General features: G+C 50.6%; 1 protein-coding gene across 6 annotated transcripts in view; it reads left to right on the top strand.

Annotated features, from left to right (window-relative positions):
• The window catches only part of LOC138515788 (UDP-glucuronosyltransferase 2A1-like), a 428107-nt gene that overhangs the window by 400212 nt on the left and 6911 nt on the right, over nucleotides 1–20984 (top strand). For all 6 annotated transcript variants that reach the window (XM_069630513.1, XM_069630511.1, XM_069630510.1 and 3 more), the window contains one exon: nucleotides 15852–16071. In XM_069630513.1, the coding sequence (XP_069486614.1) occupies nucleotides 15852–16071 (220 nt within the window). The remainder of the gene's footprint in view (nucleotides 1–15851; nucleotides 16072–20984) is intronic.

The raw sequence follows: 20984 nt of genomic DNA, 5'->3' as shown, positions 1-20984 counted from the left end.
GGAAGATGACAGGTCACGCAACGCACAGGCAGCCCAAAATCAAAAATAAACGTGCATGCATCCCCTCGTAGACCACGTGCGTGAAAAAATGAACCCGCACTATGCTGTGGCACCCAGAAACACAAAAATAAGCGTACGCGTAATACACGCAGCCTACAATGACCTCTGAAGGGGAACGCGACACACGGGTCAAGCACAGTTGCTAAATACATGCAGAACTCACCGTCTGCCTGGAAAATGAACGTGAAAAATACACACGTGTGCGCGTTGGCAACACCCCCGCCAAAAGAAGAATTGTATGCTGACTGAGGAGACAGGACAAAAGGGGAAGTGAACTCTGTTTGAGGAAACAGGCCCAACAAAAAATCAGAAAAGAGCTGTCAGAGGTAACAGGGAGTACGAACTAGAAACGCTGTGAAGTAATCACGTGTGAACCGACAAGAAGTACAGATTTCACCCACTTGCTCTCCATGAAAAGCACGTACAAGGAAATGGCGTCCTACACGTAGCTTTTAAACCGGCCCACACGTACACGTCAGATACGCGTGAACGCGGGCCCTTTCCTCCAATTACACACGATGACACTCGGACATGCAGTTTTTCCACGTGTGCTCTGTCATCACGTGCTATGAGGGAAACGCCCGTGCACGTAATGTAACTTACGCGCTTACGCGCTAAGGCGATGACACTCGGACGTGCAGTTTTTCCACATGTGCTCTGTCATCACGTGCTATGAGGGAAACGCCTGCGTGCGTAATGTAACTTACGCGCTAAGGGCCTTTGGTCCAATGAAATCGCGTGCATGTGCTAACGCGCTTACGCGCTAAGGCCCTTTCCTCGAATTACACGCTGACGTGCAATTTTTTCACGTGCCAAATCACTCCGTATCAAGCTGGCCACGCGAAAACACACGGAAGACCACGCTCCTGCCCAGAAGGCCAAATTACTGCCCCCCAATGAGCCCCTAGCACTCTCACACCTGCCATCTGCTGCTGCCTGACTGCCTGCTGCCCACGTGCCCTGCCATTTGCTGCCTGTACATCAGGCAGGGGTGTAGTTGCTGTGACCACCCCTGCTGGAACCGAAGACTCCCGACTGGGATTCCATCGCTCCACAGCCCACCCCTAGGACCCAGTTGCCCACCCACTCCTGCCTCTGGGGTTGCCATGTCCAGCACATCTCCATCTGATGGAGGCAGGCATCGGCCAGAGGGCAGGAGGACCCAGGAATGGGAGTGTCTTCCGTGTGGCACTGGTTGGGCCAGCAGATAAGTGCAGAGCGGCGGCGGGCAGAAGAGGCGCGGCTCACTATGGTCAGGGCAGAGTTCTCCATGCGTCGGGCTTTGAGGCGGGCAGAGTGCCTCGAGGCAACTCGCAGGGAGTTGGAACAGACCATAAGTGCCTCCCTGCGAGACCTCGGGACCAGGACAGAGGCCCGCCTCCGGCAAATAGACATGGAGTTCGATGATGCCCTGGCCCGGGACACCACAGACTGAGCCGCTGGACTTGCCCGCCGCCATTGTATATAGTTAGATAGTGTTAGGTTTCCTTTCGTTTTTTTCTTTATTTTGGTTGCACTTGGACAATGCACCAGGTTTTTGTATATAGTTTTTTAGTAGGTAGTATTTTTGACAGGTTTCATTTCATCAGTTGGGCTAATGGACCCTGGATTGTTCATCTGTACATTGTTCACCATTGGATTATTCTCTTTTTTTTTATTTTCACCATGGAGCAATGGTTTTCACTTTCTTTTTTCCCTTGGATTTGCTTTGGTGGACTGTGACTTTGGACACCATTTCTTTTGGATGTCTTTGGATTATGATTTCTTATTTTTTATTCTTTTACGGACATGCAGCTTTTCTTTTATTATTCCCATTGTTGTGTGTTGGATTTTGATTACATTCATGTCGTGTTTAATAAAAAAAAATGTTCTTCATACTTCGATGTGTGGTATTATCTCATTGGTTTCATGCATGTCATGATATGGGTTTTCACATTCACTTGCACCCATTGTGTGTGTGTGACTGACATGTGTTCATTTACATACTTGCCATTGGGGTTGTATCATGTAATTGCCTTTTCTATGTGGGTGGATGCAATACTTGGTTGGGTCTTTGGGCTGGGGAGGCTGGCCATAAGGGCCATGATTGAGTATTGTCATGACCTGGGGGCAGGGGACATGAGTGGGACATGAGTGGGGGCCTGCTGGCAGGTGCCCTGCACTGCTGGGGGGTGGGAGTGCAGGGGGACATGAGTGGGGGCCTACCTGCACTGCTGGGGGGTGGGGTGCAAGGGGACATGAGTGGGGGCCTGCTGGCAGGTGCCCTGCACTGCTGGAGGGTGGGGGTGCAGGGGGACATGAGTGGGGGCCTGCTGCCAGGTGCCCTGCACTGCTCGGGGTGGGGGTGCAGGGGGACATGAGTGGGGGCCTGCTGGCAGGTGCCCTGCACTGCTGGGGGTGGGGTTTCAGGGGGACATGAGTGGGGGCCTTCTGGCAGGTGCCCTGCACAGCTGGGGGGTGGGGGTGCAGGCGGACATGAGTAGGACAATGGGTGGAGGCCTGCTGGCAGGTGCCCTGCACTGCTGGGGGGTGGGGGTGCAGGGGGACATGAGTGGGACATGAGTGGGGGGCCTGCTGGCAGGTGCCCTGCACTGCTGGGGGTGGGGGTGCAGGGGGACATGAGTGGGGGCCTGCTGGCAGGTGCCCTGCACTGCTGGGGGGTGGGGTGCATGGGGACATGAGTGGGGGCCTGCTGGCAGGTGCCCTGCACTGCTGGGGGGTGGGGGTGCAGGGGGACATGAGTGGGGGCCTGCTGGCAGGTGCCCTGCACTACTGGGGGGTGGGGGTGCAGGGGGACATGAGTGGGGGCCTGATGGCAGGTGCCCTGCACTGCTGGGGTGTGGGGGTGCAGGGGGACATGAGTGGGACGTGAGTGGGGGCCTGCTGGCAGGTGCCCTGCACTGCTGGGGGGTGGGGGTGCAGGGGGACATGAGTGGGACATGAGTGGGGGCCTGCTGGCAGGTGCCCTGCACTGCTGGTGGGTGGGGTGCATGGGGAAATGAGTGGGGGCCTGCTGGCAGGTGCCCTGCACTGCTGGGGGGTGGGGGTGCAGGGGGACATGAGTGGGGACCTGATGGCAGGTGCCCTGCACTGCTGGGGGTGGGGTTGCAGGGGGACATGAGTGGGGGCCTGATGGCAGGTGCCCTGCACTGCTGGGGGGTGGGAGTGCAGGGGACATGAGTGGGGGCCTGCTGGCAGGTGCCCTGCACTGCTGGGGGGTGGGGTGCAGGGGGACATGAGTGGGGGCCTGCTGGCAGGTGCCCTGCACTGCTGGGGGGTGGTGGTGCAGGGGGACATGAGTGGGGGCCTGCTGGCAGGTGCCCTGCACTGCTGGGGGGTGGGGGTGCAGGGGGACATGAGTGGGGGCCTGCTGGCAGGTGCCCTGCACTGCTGGGGGGTGGTGGTGCAGGGGGACATGAGTGGGGGCCTGCTGGCAGGTGCCCTGCACTGCTGGTGGGTGGGGGTGCAGGGGGAAATGAGTGGGGGCCTGCTGGCAGGTGCCCTGCACTGCTGGGGGGTGGGGGTGCAGGGAGACATGAGTGGGGGCCTGATGGCAGGTGCCCTGCACTGCTGGGGGTGGAGGTGCAGGGGGGCATGAGTGGGGGCCTGATGGCAGGTGCCCTGCACTGCTGGGGGGTGGGGGTGCAGGGGTACATGAGTGGGACATGAGTGGGGGCCTGCTGGCAGGTGCCCTGCACTGCTGGGGGTTGGGGGGTGCAAGGGGACATGAGTGGGGGCCTGCTGGCAGGTGCCCTGCACTGCTGGGGGGTGCAGGGGGACATGAGTGGGGGCCTGCTGGCAGGTGCCCTGCACTGCTGGAGGGTGGGGGTGCAAGGGGACATGAGTGGGGGCCTGATAGCAGGTGCCCTGCACTGCTGGGGGGTGGGGGTGCAGGGGGACATGAGTGGGGGCCTGCTGGCAGGTGCCCTGCACTGCTGGGGGTGGGGGTGCAGGGGGACATGAGTGGGGGCCTGCTGGCAGGTGCCCTGCACTGCTGGGGGGTGCAGGGGGACATGAGTGGGGGCCTGCTGGCAGGTGCCCTGCACTGCTGGAGGGTGGGGGTGCAAGGGGACATGAGTGGGGGCCTGATAGCAGGTGCCCTGCACTGCTGGGGGGTGGGGGTGCAGGGGGACATGAGTGGGGGCCTGCTGGCAGGTGCCCTGCACTGCTGGGGGTGGGGGTGCAGGGGGACATGAGTGGGGGCCTGCTGGCAGGTGCCCTGCACTGCTGGGTGGTGGGGTCCATGGGGACATGAGTGGGGGCCTGCTGGCAGGTGCCCTGCACTGCTGGGGGGTGGGTGTGCAGGGGGACATGAGTGGGGGCCTGCTGGCAGGTGCCCTGCACTGCTGGGGGGTGGGGGTGCAGGGGGACATGAGTGGGGGCCTGATGGCAGGTGCCCTGCACTGCTGGGGTGTGGGGGTGCAGGGGGACATGAGTGGGGGCCTGCTGGCAGGTGCCCTGCACTGCTGGGGGGTGGGGGTGCAGAGGGACATGAGGGGGACATGAGTGGGGGCCTGCTGGCAGGTGCCCTGCACTGCTGGGGGTGGGGTGCATGGGGAAATGAGTGGGGGCCTGCTGGCAGGTGCCCTGCACTGCTGGGGGGTGGGGGTGCAGGGGAACATGAGTGGGGGCCTGCTGGCAGGTGCCCTGCACTGCTGGGGGTGGGGGTGCAGGGGGACATGAGTGGGGACCTGATGGCAGGTGCCCTGCACTGCTGGGGGTGGGGTTGCAGGGGGACATGAGTGGGGGCCTGATGGCAGGTGCCCTGCACTGCTGGGGGGTGCAGGGGGACATGAGTGGGGGCCTGCTGGCAGGTGCCCTGCACTGCTGGAGGGTGGGGGTGAAAGGGGACATGAGTGGGGGCCTGCTGGCAGGTGCCCTGCACTGCTGGGGGGTGTTGGTGCAGGGGGACATGAGTGGGGGCCTGCTGGCAGGTGCCCTGCACTGCTGGGGCGTGGGGGTGCAGGGGGACATGAGTGGGGGCCTGCTGGCAGGTGCCCTGCACTGCTGGGGGGTGGGGGTGCAGGGAGACATGAGTGGGGGCCTGATGGCAGGTGCCCTGCACTGCTGGGGGTGGGGGTGCAAGGCGACATGAGTGGGGGCCTGCTGGCAGGTGCCCTGCACTGCTGGGGGTGGGGGTGCAGGGGGACATGAGTGGGGGCCTGCTGGCAGGTGCCCTGCACTGCTGGGTGGTGGGGTCCATGGGGACATGAGTGGGGGCCTGCTGGCAGGTGCCCTGCACTGCACTGCTGGGGGGTGGGGGTGCAGGGGGACATGAGTGGGGGCCTGCTGGCAGGTGCCCTGCACTGCTGGGGGGTGGGGGTGCAGGGGGACATGAGTGGGGGCCTGATGGCAGGTGCCCTGCACTGCTGGGGTGTGGGGGTGCAGGGGGACATGAGTGGGGGCCTGCTGGCAGGTGCCCTGCACTGCTGGGGGGTGGGGGTGCAGAGGGACATGAGGGGGACATGAGTGGGGGCCTGCTGGCAGGTGCCCTGCACTGATGGGGGTGGGGTGCATGGGGAAATGAGTGGGGGCCTGCTGGCAGGTGCCCTGCACTGCTGGGGGGTGGGGGTGCAGGGGGACATGAGTGGGGGCCTGCTGGCAGGTGCCCTGCACTGCTGGGGGGTGGGGGTGCAGGGGGACATGAGTGGGGACCTGATGGCAGGTGCCCTGCACTGCTGGGGGTGGGGTTGCAGGGGGACATGAGTGGGGGCCTGATGGCAGGTGCCCTGCACTGCTGGGGGGTGCAGGGGGACATGAGTGGGGGCCTGCTGGCAGGTGCCCTGCACTGCTGGAGGGTGGGGGTGCAAGGGGACATGAGTGGGGGCCTGCTGGCAGGTGCCCTGCACTGCTGGGGGGTGGTGGTGCAGGGGGACATGAGTGGGGGCCTGCTGGCAGGTGCCCTGCACTGCTGGGGGGTGGGGGTGCAGGGGGACATGAGTGGGGGCCTGCTGGCAGGTGCCCTGCACTGCTGGGGGGTGGGGGTGCAGGGAGACATGAGTGGGGGCCTGATGGCAGGTGCCCTGCACTGCTGGGGGTGGGGGTGCAGGGGGACATGAGTGGGGGCCTGATGGTAGGTGCCCTGCACTGCTGGGGGGTGGGGGTGCAGGGGTACATGAGTGGGGACCTGCTGGCAGGTGCCCTGCACTGCTGGGAGATGGGGGTGCAGGGGGGCATGCGTTGGTGATCAGTAGTGCAAGCTGACATGTGGCTTGGCTGGGGGGCATGCCCATGGTGGATGGGATGCCTGCGGGACATGACCAGGGGTGCAGGGTAGTCCCCTGTGGTGTGGGCTGCCTACAGGGGCCGTGGAGGGTGTAGAGGGAACACCTGGGAGGACCCACACTGCCAATTCACGTGTAGGACTACCCACGCACCCCCGAAATACATGTACCCTGCTGAAATCGCGTGTGAGACTTCCCGCAAACCCCAGTTATACACGTACCCCACTTGGACAGGCCTTTCACGCGCACCCCCGAAATACACGTACCCTACTGAAATCGCGTGTGAAACTTCCTGCGAACCCCAGTAATACACGTACCCTGCTCGCACAGGGCCTATCACATGTGAAACTTATCGTGAACCCCAGTAATACACGTACCCCGCTCGCACAGGGCCTATCGCGTGTGAAACTTCCTGCGAACCCCAGTTATACACGTACCCCACTCGCACAGGCCCTTTCGCGTGTGAAACTTCCTGCGCACCCCCGAAATACAGGTACCCGGATCCAATCGCGTGTGAGACTTCCCGCGAACCCCCGTAATACACGTACCCTGCTCCAATCGCGTGTGAAACCTCCCGCGAACCCCAGTTATACACGTACCCCACTCGCACAGGCCCTTTCGTGTGTGAAACTTCACGCGAACCCCAGTAATACATGTTCCCCACTTGCCGTTTGCTGTTTGGCAGCCCTGTAAACTGGTCCAGGGTTAGCGCAGCCCTTTGCGCTGGATTGGGGATTTTGATGGCTTTTCCTTGCGCGAGGGCATTCTTGGGGGCGTAACTGGCACTGCTGCAGGGTCGCTGCACCACTCTGCGCCACGGCTGGTTTTGGAGGCTAAAACCATGAATAAGTTGTGTGCGGAAATCGATTTTAGCGCACGCACACACTGTGCGCCAGCCGCGCACACCATTTGTGCGTGAAATTCTAGGAATTACCCTATTTACACAGACTAGTCCCGCAAAAGCATTGAAATGATGTATAAGACCACTTACATTGTATCCAGCTAGATAGTTGAAGAGGTCAACACCACATAGTTCAGGATTGTATCAGAAAGGGAAGAGGGGTGACAACAATGCAAGAGTGTTAATCAACTGTGCCTTGAAAATGTCATGGATGGTAGTCAAAGAGTGCCATGATGTTAAGAGATCAAGGGTTCCTGATGCATCAGTCATCTCAAGAGAAGGCATGTGCAAGAAGCCCACTCGTGGGTGAGGTGGGTGGCTCCACGCACAGGGTGTCCTTATTTCTCATGGACCCACTTCACCCAGATATGTTGAATAGTGATTTGCTCACCAACACAAGTGAGCCATTTTCAAGGCAGTTTATGTGTACAGAAGGAGCTAACGAAGTTGCATTGGTGTGGAAGGGGCTGTTTTCTAAGTGATTGATTCTGGTGATGTGGTATGCAGTGAAACGAAAGTTTGTTTCCTGAGAAATCAGGCAATATTTCAGCAATCCGGTGGCAGGTCCTTCCAGACTGAATTGTGGAGAGTAGCAATGCTTGCAAAATAGTTCTGAAATCGGAAAGTGAGGAGCAAGACCCCAGTGAGGACACTTCACTTCATGAAGTAGGTTTATATAGTGTTGGAGAAATTCAACTATGTTCTGGTTGATGTGAATGAAGCAGAATATTGTGTGTTAGGCAACTGATGGATAAGGCATGCAGAGGTCACACAGATGGGTGGGCTGTGCCACGTGGTCAAGATAGGCCAATGCAGGCATCAGTTCATCTCATTCCTATTTTATTTTGTTACGTTTTCCAGTTCGTCCAGTTTCCAAATTGAGGGATTTGCTCTTCCCATCCAGATTTTGAACTTTAGTGGAGCTTCCATGCATTCCCCACCAGGGAAAATATTTTGAAAAAGATATGGTAGTATAGACATTGGGGGAAAGCTCCAAGTCTAGTATTAGTGTCCCATAGCCCTATCTTGCCCAAAGAATCTCAGCTCCCGTGGAGTGGCAGTATGCAGTCGCAAGACCCCTTTTACACAGGGTGTGAAAGCAGTGCACTATTGTACAGGTACACTACTTGTGCCAACTCCCAAGACGCGTGTGTGAGCAAGATCATCTGTATGTTCGAACATGCACCTAACCTTTCGGCACGGCTCACCTACTCAACAGCTGAGGCTCCTTGGACATGGCAATACCAAGGATTTTTAGAGATTTATGGAAACATGAGTAATGTATTTCAGTTCCTTAGGTTGTTCAGAATGAAGTTCCCACATGAGGTCCCCAGATGAAGAATTGTTTTCAACGTCATATTTTCAAAGGATGCTTCATTAGGAATTTGCCTGTCACGGATGGTACCTCCCTACCACAGGACTAAGATTTCACCAGGTGGCTAGGTAGGAGGAGCAAACTCGAGGGAGGTGAAATTCTGGACTCTCGTACCTGGGCTTCTGGCATCAGCTAGCCACCAGGGAGATTTAAAGAAAAGTCCATATGCAGGAGTCGTGCACTCCTGGCATTGGGCAGAGCCCTCTCTTCCCTACAGTCAGTCAATGTATTTCGCTCCACAAGTCGGGTGACTCCACTAGCTTCCAAGGAGCCTATTACTGGTTTTATGTGATATAATTGATGGAAATAACATCAAGAGTGACTCAATATACTTTTTAAGTCACTAAACACCCCTCCCACCATATTTTAGGAATGGTGAAATTATATAAACAAACTCCAGTCCTAGAATATTTGGTGAAAGTGTTGGATAGTGTCTTTCAAAATTCAATCGAGTCACCCGTGATGTTATTACCAGCGATGATATCACTGGATACCCTGTGACTGGGGAGTCAGACTGAAGGCAATTCCCCTATCTTGCACATCTGGTGCGCTGGCTTCTAGTAGCCAAAGGGAGGTCGTTTTAAAAGAAATTACCATTTGTGGGGTCATCTCATGCTCCTTGCATAAAGCCTGACTCCTTTGTCCATCCTACCCAAAGCATTTTGGCTCACATGAGGAGCATGAGCTGAAGGGGGGTTGGGGAGAGGGGTTGATAGAGAAGAGGGAGCACATATCATGCATATTGTTTTTAAAAGTATGCTTTAATGTAATATGGCAGATAGCGCCTATTCCCATTGATATGGTCTCAAAACCTTGTAGGTAAAAGCCCTCAGGGGACCGAAGTCTGTGGAACGGGAGATTCGTTGGAGGGATATAGAATGTGTGTGTGCATTTTAGCCAATCAGAAGGTTGGATTGGGGTGGCCAAGTCCCTGCTATGGACCCATATTGAGCTGGCTTGTGGATTGGTGCCTTCAGGTTATAGGGAGACTATGCAAGTCCAAGAGACTGATTATGTGTCCAGCTAGATCATGTTTTTGTTGTGGGACTTCGCTGCGTTCTAGTGGCAGAGGTATTATGAGATGCGTCTTCAAGTACCGTGTGATAGCAGATGCTTGCGGGTGGGTGGCCGTGCTTACGGCTATCTTCCATTGACATGGTGTGTGATACGTACCAGAGTTTCTAGTTTCGTTTTTTCCCGCTGTGCGTTCTGCTGGCGTCCTTTCTTTGTATTGCACAGTACTTCGTTTGAGGGTCCCTTTGCTGCCCGTCAGGTTGCGCCAGGATGCTGGAAGGAAGAGGCGTGTCTTGAGGGCCTTCCAGAAGGGAACGTGATCCTCTAGGCGGCAGATGCTGAGGTGGTGGAATCCACAAAATATTTATCTACAACATACATCACATGGGGAGGTCCACATATGATATGTATTTTTTAAAACAGTGGTTTATAACACGAAAAGGCGTTTCACGTGATCCTTCACTTTGGAGCCTTAATAATATTGTTGATGATCATTGGATTGGAACCAGAAAGAGTAAGTATATACATTATTGCAATTCATCCTTAGAGTCAGACCAATCCAGGGACTGGTATATTTTCCCTAGGTTTATAGTCAATTCAGTCTTTAACACGGTTAGATTTATTTCCTACAGCCAATGTTGCTAAGCACCAATGATGTTAAAACCTTCCATAAGCTTCAGATTGTTGAAACGTGTTGGGGTTACTAAATGCTTTATCAATGATTGTGTCTTATTTTGGGAAATGGCGATGCAGAAATTAATAAAGCATTAATCTGCACAACAGAGAGCAACCCGTTGGTAGCGACACCCCAGGTATCATACTGTATCATCCCACGTTATGCCGCACTGCAGCAATGAAATGCTTTATTAATCCCTAGATCACCCTCTCACAAAATAAGACATTGGCCCTCATCACGAGGTTGGTGATAACCTGCCGGTGATACCGGCGGGTGGCCACCCACCCCGGATTGCCGCTACCGATGCATCACATCTCGGTGCTACCTGGATATCACAAGTGGCGGCGGTACAGTAAATTCTCATTCCCATGTAGTCCTATTGGACTCCATGGGGATGGGAACCCTGAAGCACCGGCACCGGTGCTTCCGTGAAAAACATGCCGGTAGGGGCCTGAACTCCTGGCAGGTCAGGCCTCCTGGTAGTTCGGAGCCCCTACCAGCAAACACAGAGTCAGACGGTCCGCAAAAGGTGCCGATAACTTGTTACTGGTACCTTTTTTTCCTGACCGGCTCACTCATAATGAGGCCCGTACACTTCTACACAAAACACAAGGTCAGCAATCTTGATGTATAATAAAATTAGCTCCAAGAAAAAGTAGCAGTGTAAAGATTGGATTGAATATAAACCTAATAGAATATACATATATGAAATTCTGAATTTTTATCAATGTACAGTTAAAATAGAGTATTTGTAAAAATATAATCTGTATAGAAAACTTGTGCAAGGAGGATTCATACAATTTACGGGCGAGTGAATAGCTTTTCAGACAAAGAAAAATGTCTGATAAGTGTGACCACACATGGTCATACTAGTGTTCAAGAGTTCAGCAAAGTTCAACAAGACCTTTGGCGGGACACAAAGCTCCCTCTAGGAATTCAAACCCTCAACCACAGTATAAAAGCTATTCCTTTTTAGAATAAAGGTAACTCCTGATTGGTTGAGGAGTTCCCTATGCAAATCAAATGTTCAATGTAAGTCTATGGACAAAGGCACAAGGACTGCACGTGGAGCACCATGTAATGAAGGGGCCCAAAGAAGACCCAGACGATGAGGACACCCCAATGAAGTGATCCAGTCACTGAACAAGCAGGACTGAAGATTGCAGCGAGGAGCTCTAATGTCAGCAGTCAGTGGAGTCGCGGATCCGGCCGAGATGGGCAGCAGCCTGGAAAGAAGCTACCTAATGCTGGAACAATGGAATAAATACTCAAAGTCAGTCTTCTGGACACCCAGGGAAGAGATCCAATTGAAGAAGCAGCCGAGATGTCAAAGTTGTCTGTGGGGTGTGCGGAGTCAGCATTAGCAGAAGGCCAAGCCAGAGGAATGCAGCAAAAAAGGAGGTAAGAGCCGAGGGACTCGAAAAAAGATGAACAGCTCCAAACAGTGTGTTGGTGCTTTATATTGAAAAGAACCTGCAGAGTGGTGTCCCAACGGTATGCAGCTAAGAGGTTTACGGTTGTCCGCCGGATGGACATGCTCAGCAACATTAGACCCAGACATGCAAGAATGAACAAAAAGCCTTAAATGCAGTCAGGGAACCACATGGAACGCAAGGTTACTGGCAAAGATGTGTTGCAGTAGCTTCACTATGAATAAAGGACAATGATGACTACAGCAACGTTTACAGCCCACCGGTCTTGACCATTAGGTCCCCTACAATGGAGGAATGGTACCAGATTCCTGGTTGAGAGTCCAGACATCTAACAAAGGGTCTGGCAGCAGTGAAAGACACCAGGCCTCTGGAAGGATACCATCACCCTGCTTCTGGGACAGAGGACACAGGCAAGTCCAGAAGATCCAGAGGATAACAAAGCAGCTTGCAGAGATGCTGACCCAACAGTTCTGTCCAGATCAAGGGGAAGTAGAACTGCACAGGGGTCCTTCTGGCCACAGGTAAGTGTGATGAATCGTGGGATTCAGTCACTTCACCCCATGGGGGAGCCTTTCACTGTGAGGCTAGGGAGGTGAACCAGCTATGCGATACCCTCACTTGGGGTAGAGGCAAGCGGGCCCCCACCAGGAGAGACTCCCCCCATGAGGACAAGGACTCCCATTCCAATGAGGAACTCCCTGCCCAATCCACTGCAGATAAACCCTACTAGAAGAAAACAGGAAGAATCAGTGGACATTTGTTATTGTGATACTGAACCTTTAAGAAAACCTGACGAAAACTACTCATGTGGTACCGAGACAAAGAAAATCACTAGAGTCATGGCAAGTAAACACAGAAGAAGGGCTTTGCCACTATGCTGGGGAAGTCGCAGCGCAGCGTCATAAACCTGGGAGGAGGAGACACACGAGAGAGAGAGGGAGAGGGAGAGAGGGAGAGAGAGAGAGAGAGAGAGACAGAGAGACAGAGAGAGAGAGAGAGAGAGAGAGAGAGAGAGAGAGAGAGAGAGAGAGAGAGAGAAAGAGAGAGAGAGAGAGAGAGAGAGAGAGAGAGAGAGAGAAGCTCGGGAGTTTCTAATCAGCTGTTGGAGCCGAGCTGAAGGAAGTGCTGCTTCCAATCCAATGTTGGAAGGAAGCTGGCATGTGCAAGTGCCCAAGTTGCACTCCAGGAGATCCAGGTGGCAAGAGGACAATGGACTGGAACAAGGTCATGGAGGACCCCAACAAGAAGTGGTGGCGTGACCGCAGATATGGGGGAGTGCCTCCAGGACATCGACACAGCTTACCTACCGGCACTGCAGAGCGTGCCAAGAGAGGAGAGGGAGGCAAGAAGACAAGCAAGTCCTATCAGAACTGCAGGCCCGGTGACATGACCCCCAGGTCATGAAGGTAATGGGGAGAGTGGGAGAACCAGGGAAGGCATAGAAAATAACAAGTGGAATACTCATGCTCATCCCAGTGAGAAACGAGTATGGAAGAAGAGTGAGAATCATCACTGGGCTACTCATCCTCATCCAAATGAGGTGCAAGTTTGGAAGAAGAGGTAGAATCATTACTAGGATACTCAGTCATCTCAGTGAGGTACATGGTTGAAAAAAGAGTGAGAATTATCACTGGACTACTTATAGTCATCCTAGTGAGACACAAGTTTGAAAGAAGAGTGAGAATCATTACTGGGCTACTTATACTCATCCCAGTTATATACAAGACTTACAGAACAGTGGGAATTGTAATTGGAACAGTGTTGGTCATCCTAGACCAGATTTGAACTAAAATAGACTCACATGTTTGTTTAACAAGAGGTCAGAAGAGAAAAGAGAGAACCAAAGGAATTAGATTATAAGAGAACAAGACAGAAGAGAAAAACAAGAAAAGGAAAAGTGGAAAAGCAACCTATTTAGTTTGGTTAGGTAGGGAACCTCATATTTTAGGAAAAGGCAGGCGTTTTTCCAAACAAAGCACAGATGGGAGTAAAAACATGCGCTAAATTGGATGAAAGGAATGCTTGTTTTATCCCATAAGTGAAGGGATGCACAAGAGCATCCCTGTTATTTTCAAATAAAAAGATGCAGGCAAGCCACAAAGGCGGTGAGATTCTTACCCCCTATCTGTAGGGAAATGCACCAGGCGCAGAAATGTTATTACGGACACATCTGTGCATGTGTTCTCCACGAGAAAGAAGCCGAGTGAACCTCTTCTGTCCTATATGTATTTCTAGACCACAAGCAGGGACGGAAATGTATTTTTTAAGGTCACAGAACAAATACTGCATGCTCTATTTTAGAAATATCAAACTATACTTTATCGCTTTAGTGGTGATAAAGGGATATATGTGTTTTTAACAAATACAAAAATAAAGAATGGCTTTTTATTGGAACATAAATAATGAAAAAAATACAGTTTTTATTTTGGCCCCTCCCAATGCCCCCGGTTTCCCTTGTTCAAAATCCCACGCCAACCTTCTCCCTGACAGATTTATCCACTTATCCCAACCCCACATATATTTTTAATAATAAATTGGGCAGATTTAGCCCCTTAGTCCACCCCCATATATATATATATATATATATATATATATATATATATATATATATATATATATATATATATATATATATATATATATATATATATATATATATATATATATATATATATATATACATTTTTTTAAATACATTTTTTTTCGTTATTTCTTATTCGTTAAAAATGTATTCGTTATTTTTGATTTGCTAAAATCCCTGCATACCGTGATAAAGTTCTAACTGAGTGGGGACACGTATCTCTATTTACCACCTGATAGCACTACCCCAAACCCACAATGAGCCCTTTACAATACTTTTCAGCTAAAACAGCTGAATATTCTTACAATCTAGAAGTGCCGCCCAGCCTTCACAATGAATAACGCCTCTAGATGCGGAGCAAACCCCGCCTAGGCCTACTTTTGGAATTGCTTTAGGCTGTCGTGTTAATATTCATTTCCCCCGTCCATCTCTAGGACTGTTTCTAAATATTCTGTATTGCTGTGTTATGTGAAGGCCATGATGGCCAATGGACACGCATTGTCCCATGGTCCTGCCATTCACACCTATATCTCTTGATTTCTGTAAAGAAATCCTTTGTTTATTAGCGGTGGGCAGCAGCTTGTCAACGGAACACTTTTAAGTGATAACACGGACGGTCTAGGAACGTCGGATTGAATGGAGCTTGTTGCTGCTTCACTGGAATTTCCAGGAGCGGTTTTATTAGTTGACTGTGGATTTATTCAAATGTCTAGTTCTTAGTTTCTGAATACTTTGTCTGGGCCAGATTATAAGTGTGTCTTTGTTAGGTCATGAGGCCTGCTGCCCACCAATGCCCCCCAGAGAAGAAGCACCAGGCTGTGCAGCCACATTACCCAAGGAGACCAGTTCTGGGGAAAGGCGCTGGTTATCTTACAGCTATGACCCTATTTTACCTGAGCAGCTGAAAGAGCAGGGGAAAGCATAGACGAACAGTTGTTATGGAAATAAGTGGGAAAAGGAGAGGCAGAAAAAAAGAAGAGGAGTAAAATGGCAATAGCTATAATGCACCAAAAAGGGCCAGATATCCCTTCCTAGTGGAACATCTCCTTTGCTAATAGTTATTTTATTATTATTATTATTATTATTATTATTATTATTATTATTATTATTAATTGTGCATTCTGCAAATTGCCCAGGCCAATTGGTGCCGACCAGTTGTTATTCGGTTGAATCATCCCTGGTCATCTGGATGTCTCACAAACCAATCAAAATCCATACAACTGAGATAGTGTGTGCATTCATTACACTATATTACTGCATGTTATTACATATTGGTTTCTACAGCACGAGTACAGATGCGAGCCTTGCACTGTGGTAACACCAAGGGCCTGATTCATGGAATTTTTAGAGCGGTGCCAATTCAATTTGCGCCACCCTAAAAATTCCATGAACCAGGTTCTATATGTTCAATCTACTTTGTAAGTGTGCTCCAGTGCGCATCTTTCATGTGTGGTGCTATTCATATAAAACCTATAAAACACATATTATAATGAACTGATGTCTGGCAGCACACATGCATTCGGTGCCACAAACGTGGTCATTTTGAAAGGACTAACTTTCTTTTTAAACTTTCTTTTCCTGATTCAGGTCATTCAAAAACCAAAGCCTTTATTGCGCACGGAGGCACCAATGGAATCTATGAGGCGATATACCACGGCATTCCCATGATCGGCATCCCACTGTTTGCGGACCAACCCGATAACATGGCCCACATGAAGTCCAAAGGCATGGCCGTCGTTTTGGACTTCAACACCATGGGAACCCAGGATTTGGTGGACGCCATTAGAGAGGTCATTGGAAATTCCACGTGAGTGTAGTTGGCTGTCCATTCTGTATAAAGGCTGTTACAAAATCACGGTTTACGCTCTGATTAAGCACTTATTCATAATTAGCACATGGAAGTAATTGATAACCGCTCGCAAACCAATCACAATGCTCAAAATGCAGTCATTAATCTCTGCTATTGACCTCATTCCAAACATTGTGACTCAGTAGTAGCTTAATTTCCGATTGTATTTTTACCACAAAGTAGTAATAACCTGTTGGAGACCTTTGGGGCGGGAGGGGTGCGGGGGGGTTTCATTGTCACTTCAAATACCTTATTACCCTCGACTTAACCATGGCCAATGACTTGGAGCAGTCATTATCCCATGATAATTACCCTTTCCTCAGCCTATAGGCTTCATTATTACATGATGTGAATATCCAGACAATGATCACTGCTGCCCTGTACCCAAATACAGTACTTGTGCCATATACTGAAATCTCATCACTATATAAATAATCATTATTTATTTGTGTCGTGGTAATTTCTTGTCCCACTCTTAATATGCATAGGTTAAAACAATTTGGGCACTGTATACATGATGAGACTGCTATTGTTTTTTCTGATGTTTGGTTAAGAATTATTTTGAGATATCAAGTCTCTGTGATCTTAGCAGTAATTTGGTATGGCAAGGCCGCTCCTTCCCGCAAAGGACCTACCCCCAAATGGTTCACCCCCCTCCTGAAGACACTAAAAAACCCATAACCGCTCCCTTGAGAGAAAATGGTGAGCTTCCAGGACCATGCAAAGCAAATCGGTATTTGTTCACCACCACAGAAATTACAAATCAGAAATCCGAATGGCCAAACAAGTGTATTATAATAAAAGGATCCTGAACTGCCATAGCGTCAGCAAAGAGCTCCACAGGATCATCACACATTTCCTGAACCCTGCCCTGCACCGCAGCCCCGACTGCCTCCTCACAAACACTCTGCAACTCCCTCTCTGAACATTTCCCCAAAACAGCCCTAGACAGGAGGGCCACCTTCAATGCCAAACTCTCCAACCTGTCTGGCCGCCCTACATTCGCTCTACAAGAATCAACCCCCACCCCACACCGAGAACCTTTAATTCTGCTCTTTCAACCCCAACTCGAGTGAGGAGCTTGTTAAACTACTATCTGTCAGTGACCCTCCGGCTCCCACCTCGACCCTTGTCCCGCCTCTCTCCTCAAAGAAATCTTCACCTCCACTTGTGCAAGAGAACTGGTGAGGTACATTCCTAAGGATTCCCTCACCTCCAGCAACTTCCCAGATCCCTTCAAAACCGCACGTGTAAAACCTCTTCCCAAAAAGCATCCCTCGGTCCTCTCCTACCAATTAATTACAGGCACATTTCCATCACCCAGTTCTTTGCTAAAGCTCATCCACCACACTGCAGACTCACAACGCAATGGGTTTGTGGAATCAAAGAATCTCCTAGAACCCACGCAATCAGGGTTCTGTCCGTGTCACAGAACAGAAACTACACTGATCAATATCTGGGATGACCTCAAAGTCACTGCAGACTCAGAAGGAAGCACAGCACTTGTTCTCCTTGACCATTAGGCAGCATTAACCATATGATATAGGAATTTTGAGATTCAGTGCGCACCTGGATCAGCTCATTCCTCACCAAAAGAAAGCAAATCACTCTCCTCCCCACTTTCCACTCCACTGCACGCACAGTGAACACTGGAGTACCCCAAGGTGCCCGCCTCTCACCCCTTCTCTTCTACCTTTACTTGACCCCTCTGCCCAGGATCATCCGCTAACACAACCTCACATGCTGTAACTATGCGGATGACACACAAATCATCTTGAGAATTCCTAAATCGACCTCCGACCCTCGCCCTGACCTAGCTGAATGTCTCAATGACATTGACCGCCGGATGGAGAATAATCATCTCCTTCTAAACCTAGGGAAAATGGAAATCATGTTATGCGGCAAAACAGGTCTATTCCCTAACCACCCTCACTCGGTCCTCCTCCTTCTTCCCCCCCTCGACCACCACCACTGTCAAAACTTCGGCTGCACAATGAACTCAGACCTAACTCTGTCTCACCGTTTCAACAATGCATCGAAATCCATTCATTTCCACCTTAGGCTTCTGAAACGCATCTTTCCTTACCTTATCTACCCCAATAGACTGGCTGCTATCATGTTCATCATCATGTCCAGACTTGATTATGCGAACTCCCTCTACCTGGGTGCACGGGCCTACCAACTAAACAAACTCCAAAGAGTGCAAAACTCAGCTGCCAGACTGCTACTCGCATAGGGACGAAGGGACCACATCTCACTGCTCTCCGCACCCTATACTGGCTCCCAATTGGACGTAGAGCCACCTTCAAAATACTGTGGGCCTGATCACGACTTTGGCGGTAACCCTTAAATCCGGCGGTAGCGCTAATACCGCCGGATTTAAGGGTCCGCCAAATCAGGACTTCGGCGGATTTTGCCCCAGGTCTTAGCTGGGGGGAAATCCGCCAAAAATTTGCGCTATTACCACCGGCGGGAAATCCGTCGGCGGTAAGAGTGCGAATTTTCCCCATTGAGCCCAATGGGGGATGGGGCATTCCCGAATGGGCTCAATGGGGAATGGGGAATTACTTTACCGCTGAACTTGTGATCCGGCGCTATTAGCGCCGGGGAGTTCGGCGGTAGGGCTATTACCGCTGGCGGTAATACCGCCGGCGTTAACGTCCAAGTCGTGATCAGGCCCTGTGTATTAATCACTGAGCCCTGCACAAAGCAGGACCAAAACACCTACACGAAAACAATCACGCCTTACCACCCAACTCACACTGTAAGATCAGGCACAGTCCTCCTCCTAGTGGTCCCAGACTCCAATTTGGCTAGGATCAGAGGGTCCGCATACTCAACCCTGATGACAACTTTGTGGAACTCACTACCTCCACGTATTAGACACAGCCAAGATTACATGGATTTCCAGAAGGCGCCCAAAGCCTGGCTCTTTCCATAAAACTCAAGGGACCGCCCAATTTTCCACCACATCCAAGAAATGGCTTGGTAACCATTCAATACTGGCCCTCATTAGGCTATCAGACCAGGGGATATCTACCTCCAACTATATGGAGCCAGTGCCCTAGATGTGAAACCCAAATCGTAGTAGCACTTATGTACCTACCCCATGACAGAGTTGACGCATTGCCTCCCTCTAACAGGTATACACTAGGATCTGAGGCCAAGAGATATCCTTCTCCATTTATCTGGATCGATTATGCTAGACTTGTAACCCAAGCACTAATACCACTTAAGTACCTACGCTATGACTAGCCTTGATCATCGCCCCTTCCAGATATGCACTACGCTATCAATGATGCCCATCCTCGCTAATCTTACCCATCTGGAAATCAAAGCAGCACTTATGTTCCTTCGCAAGACAAACGGTTCATTGCCTTCCTACACCAGGTATACACTAAGCTATCAGGTCAATAGATATTGGCCTCCACATATCTGGACCGACTGTATAAGACTCATAATCCAAGGACTAATAGCACTTATGTAGTAATGTAGTAGCTGTGCTTGATCATTACTCCATCCAGATATGCACTAGGCTAACAGGCCAGGAGATACCCAACCTTGCATATCTTAATCATCAGAAAATCCTTGAGCAAAATGTCATACCGAGGACCTCCTTGCACTTATATCTTCGCTAATCACACCTATCTGACAATGTATATGGCAGAACTACTGACCGAGGGCCTCTGCAGTGCCTATAAAGGAAACAACATGATTCAGGCTTCATCTAGCTGCCATCATCCAACAGACAACGCCAATAAACAATTGCAAACCCAACAAGGCACAGGGAGGATGTGGCCTAATAGCCGAACCCTAAGTGAGACACCATCCCCTGTACAGGCACTGGAAACCTGTCAGGAACAAGGTCTACCTCAAATACACACAAACACTCTAACACAACAATATGCTAAACCTTTCCTCTGCACCAACAAACAATACAATGAACAATGCAGCTATGCCCCTCGATTAATTCAGCCTAGCTGCACACATACTTGTACACCCCATGATGACTTTCAACAGTCTTTACAGCGCAGCTATAACCCTCGAAAATCGGCCTAGCTGCACACAATCCCTCTCACAATCTCCACCGCTGCCAAAATACAGCTACCCAAATCCCACTGGTCATACTACTGATGTAATATGATGTATGATATGATATGACATTGATAATGCACCTGTACACAAGTGTTTCTAGATGCGACAATACAAGGAGGGGGAAACAATGGAGGACAAAACAACAATCTTGCCAGGCCTTTTGTCATTCAGATCCACACAACCACTGCACCACGTCTTGCACTAGAATGCAGCCACACACTACTTAATCCGCCCTGGCTGCACACATACCAGTGCACACAAGCACTTTACTACATTTCTCTCTCCACTGACCTGGACTAAGGTCCCCTAAGGCGTTCAAACCACAGTGCTTTGGAATCATACCAATGGTAAAAGGTGCTATACAAATGCACAATAACACAACATGTGCTGGATGTTTATCGATTGACAGATGCTGATTAATGTACTTTTTTCTTTATATTTTGTTTTCTCATTCCACTTTTTTATTGTATCTACTTGTTCTTTTATCTTCTTATTTTGATCTTTTCAATAGAAAATTTGTATAAGGATTCCAAAAAATGAACCAAGTCACAAAAATAAATAAATAACCATTATTAGTGATAAAAAAAGCACCATTTTAGAATTCCTAATGTAAAAAAGATTGATGGTTATCTGTGGAAAGGATTTCATAAATCCTACCTAGTATTTAAAGAGGAAGACATGCAGTGGTAGTTGTGGACCCGTTTAGTAGCATAAGGATTTGTTGTGGTTTGGTAAGATTCCCTTACGTTGTGAACCATTGTTGGGGTGTTTCAATA

This window comes from Ambystoma mexicanum, chromosome 6q, assembly GCF_040938575.1.
Source record: "Ambystoma mexicanum isolate Mex_15411 chromosome 6q, UKY_AmexF1_1, whole genome shotgun sequence".
Classification (NCBI taxonomy): Eukaryota; Metazoa; Chordata; class Amphibia; order Caudata; family Ambystomatidae; genus Ambystoma; species Ambystoma mexicanum.
The sequence above is the reverse complement of the archived record's forward strand: the minus strand, read 5'-3'. Positions and strand labels throughout refer to the sequence as shown.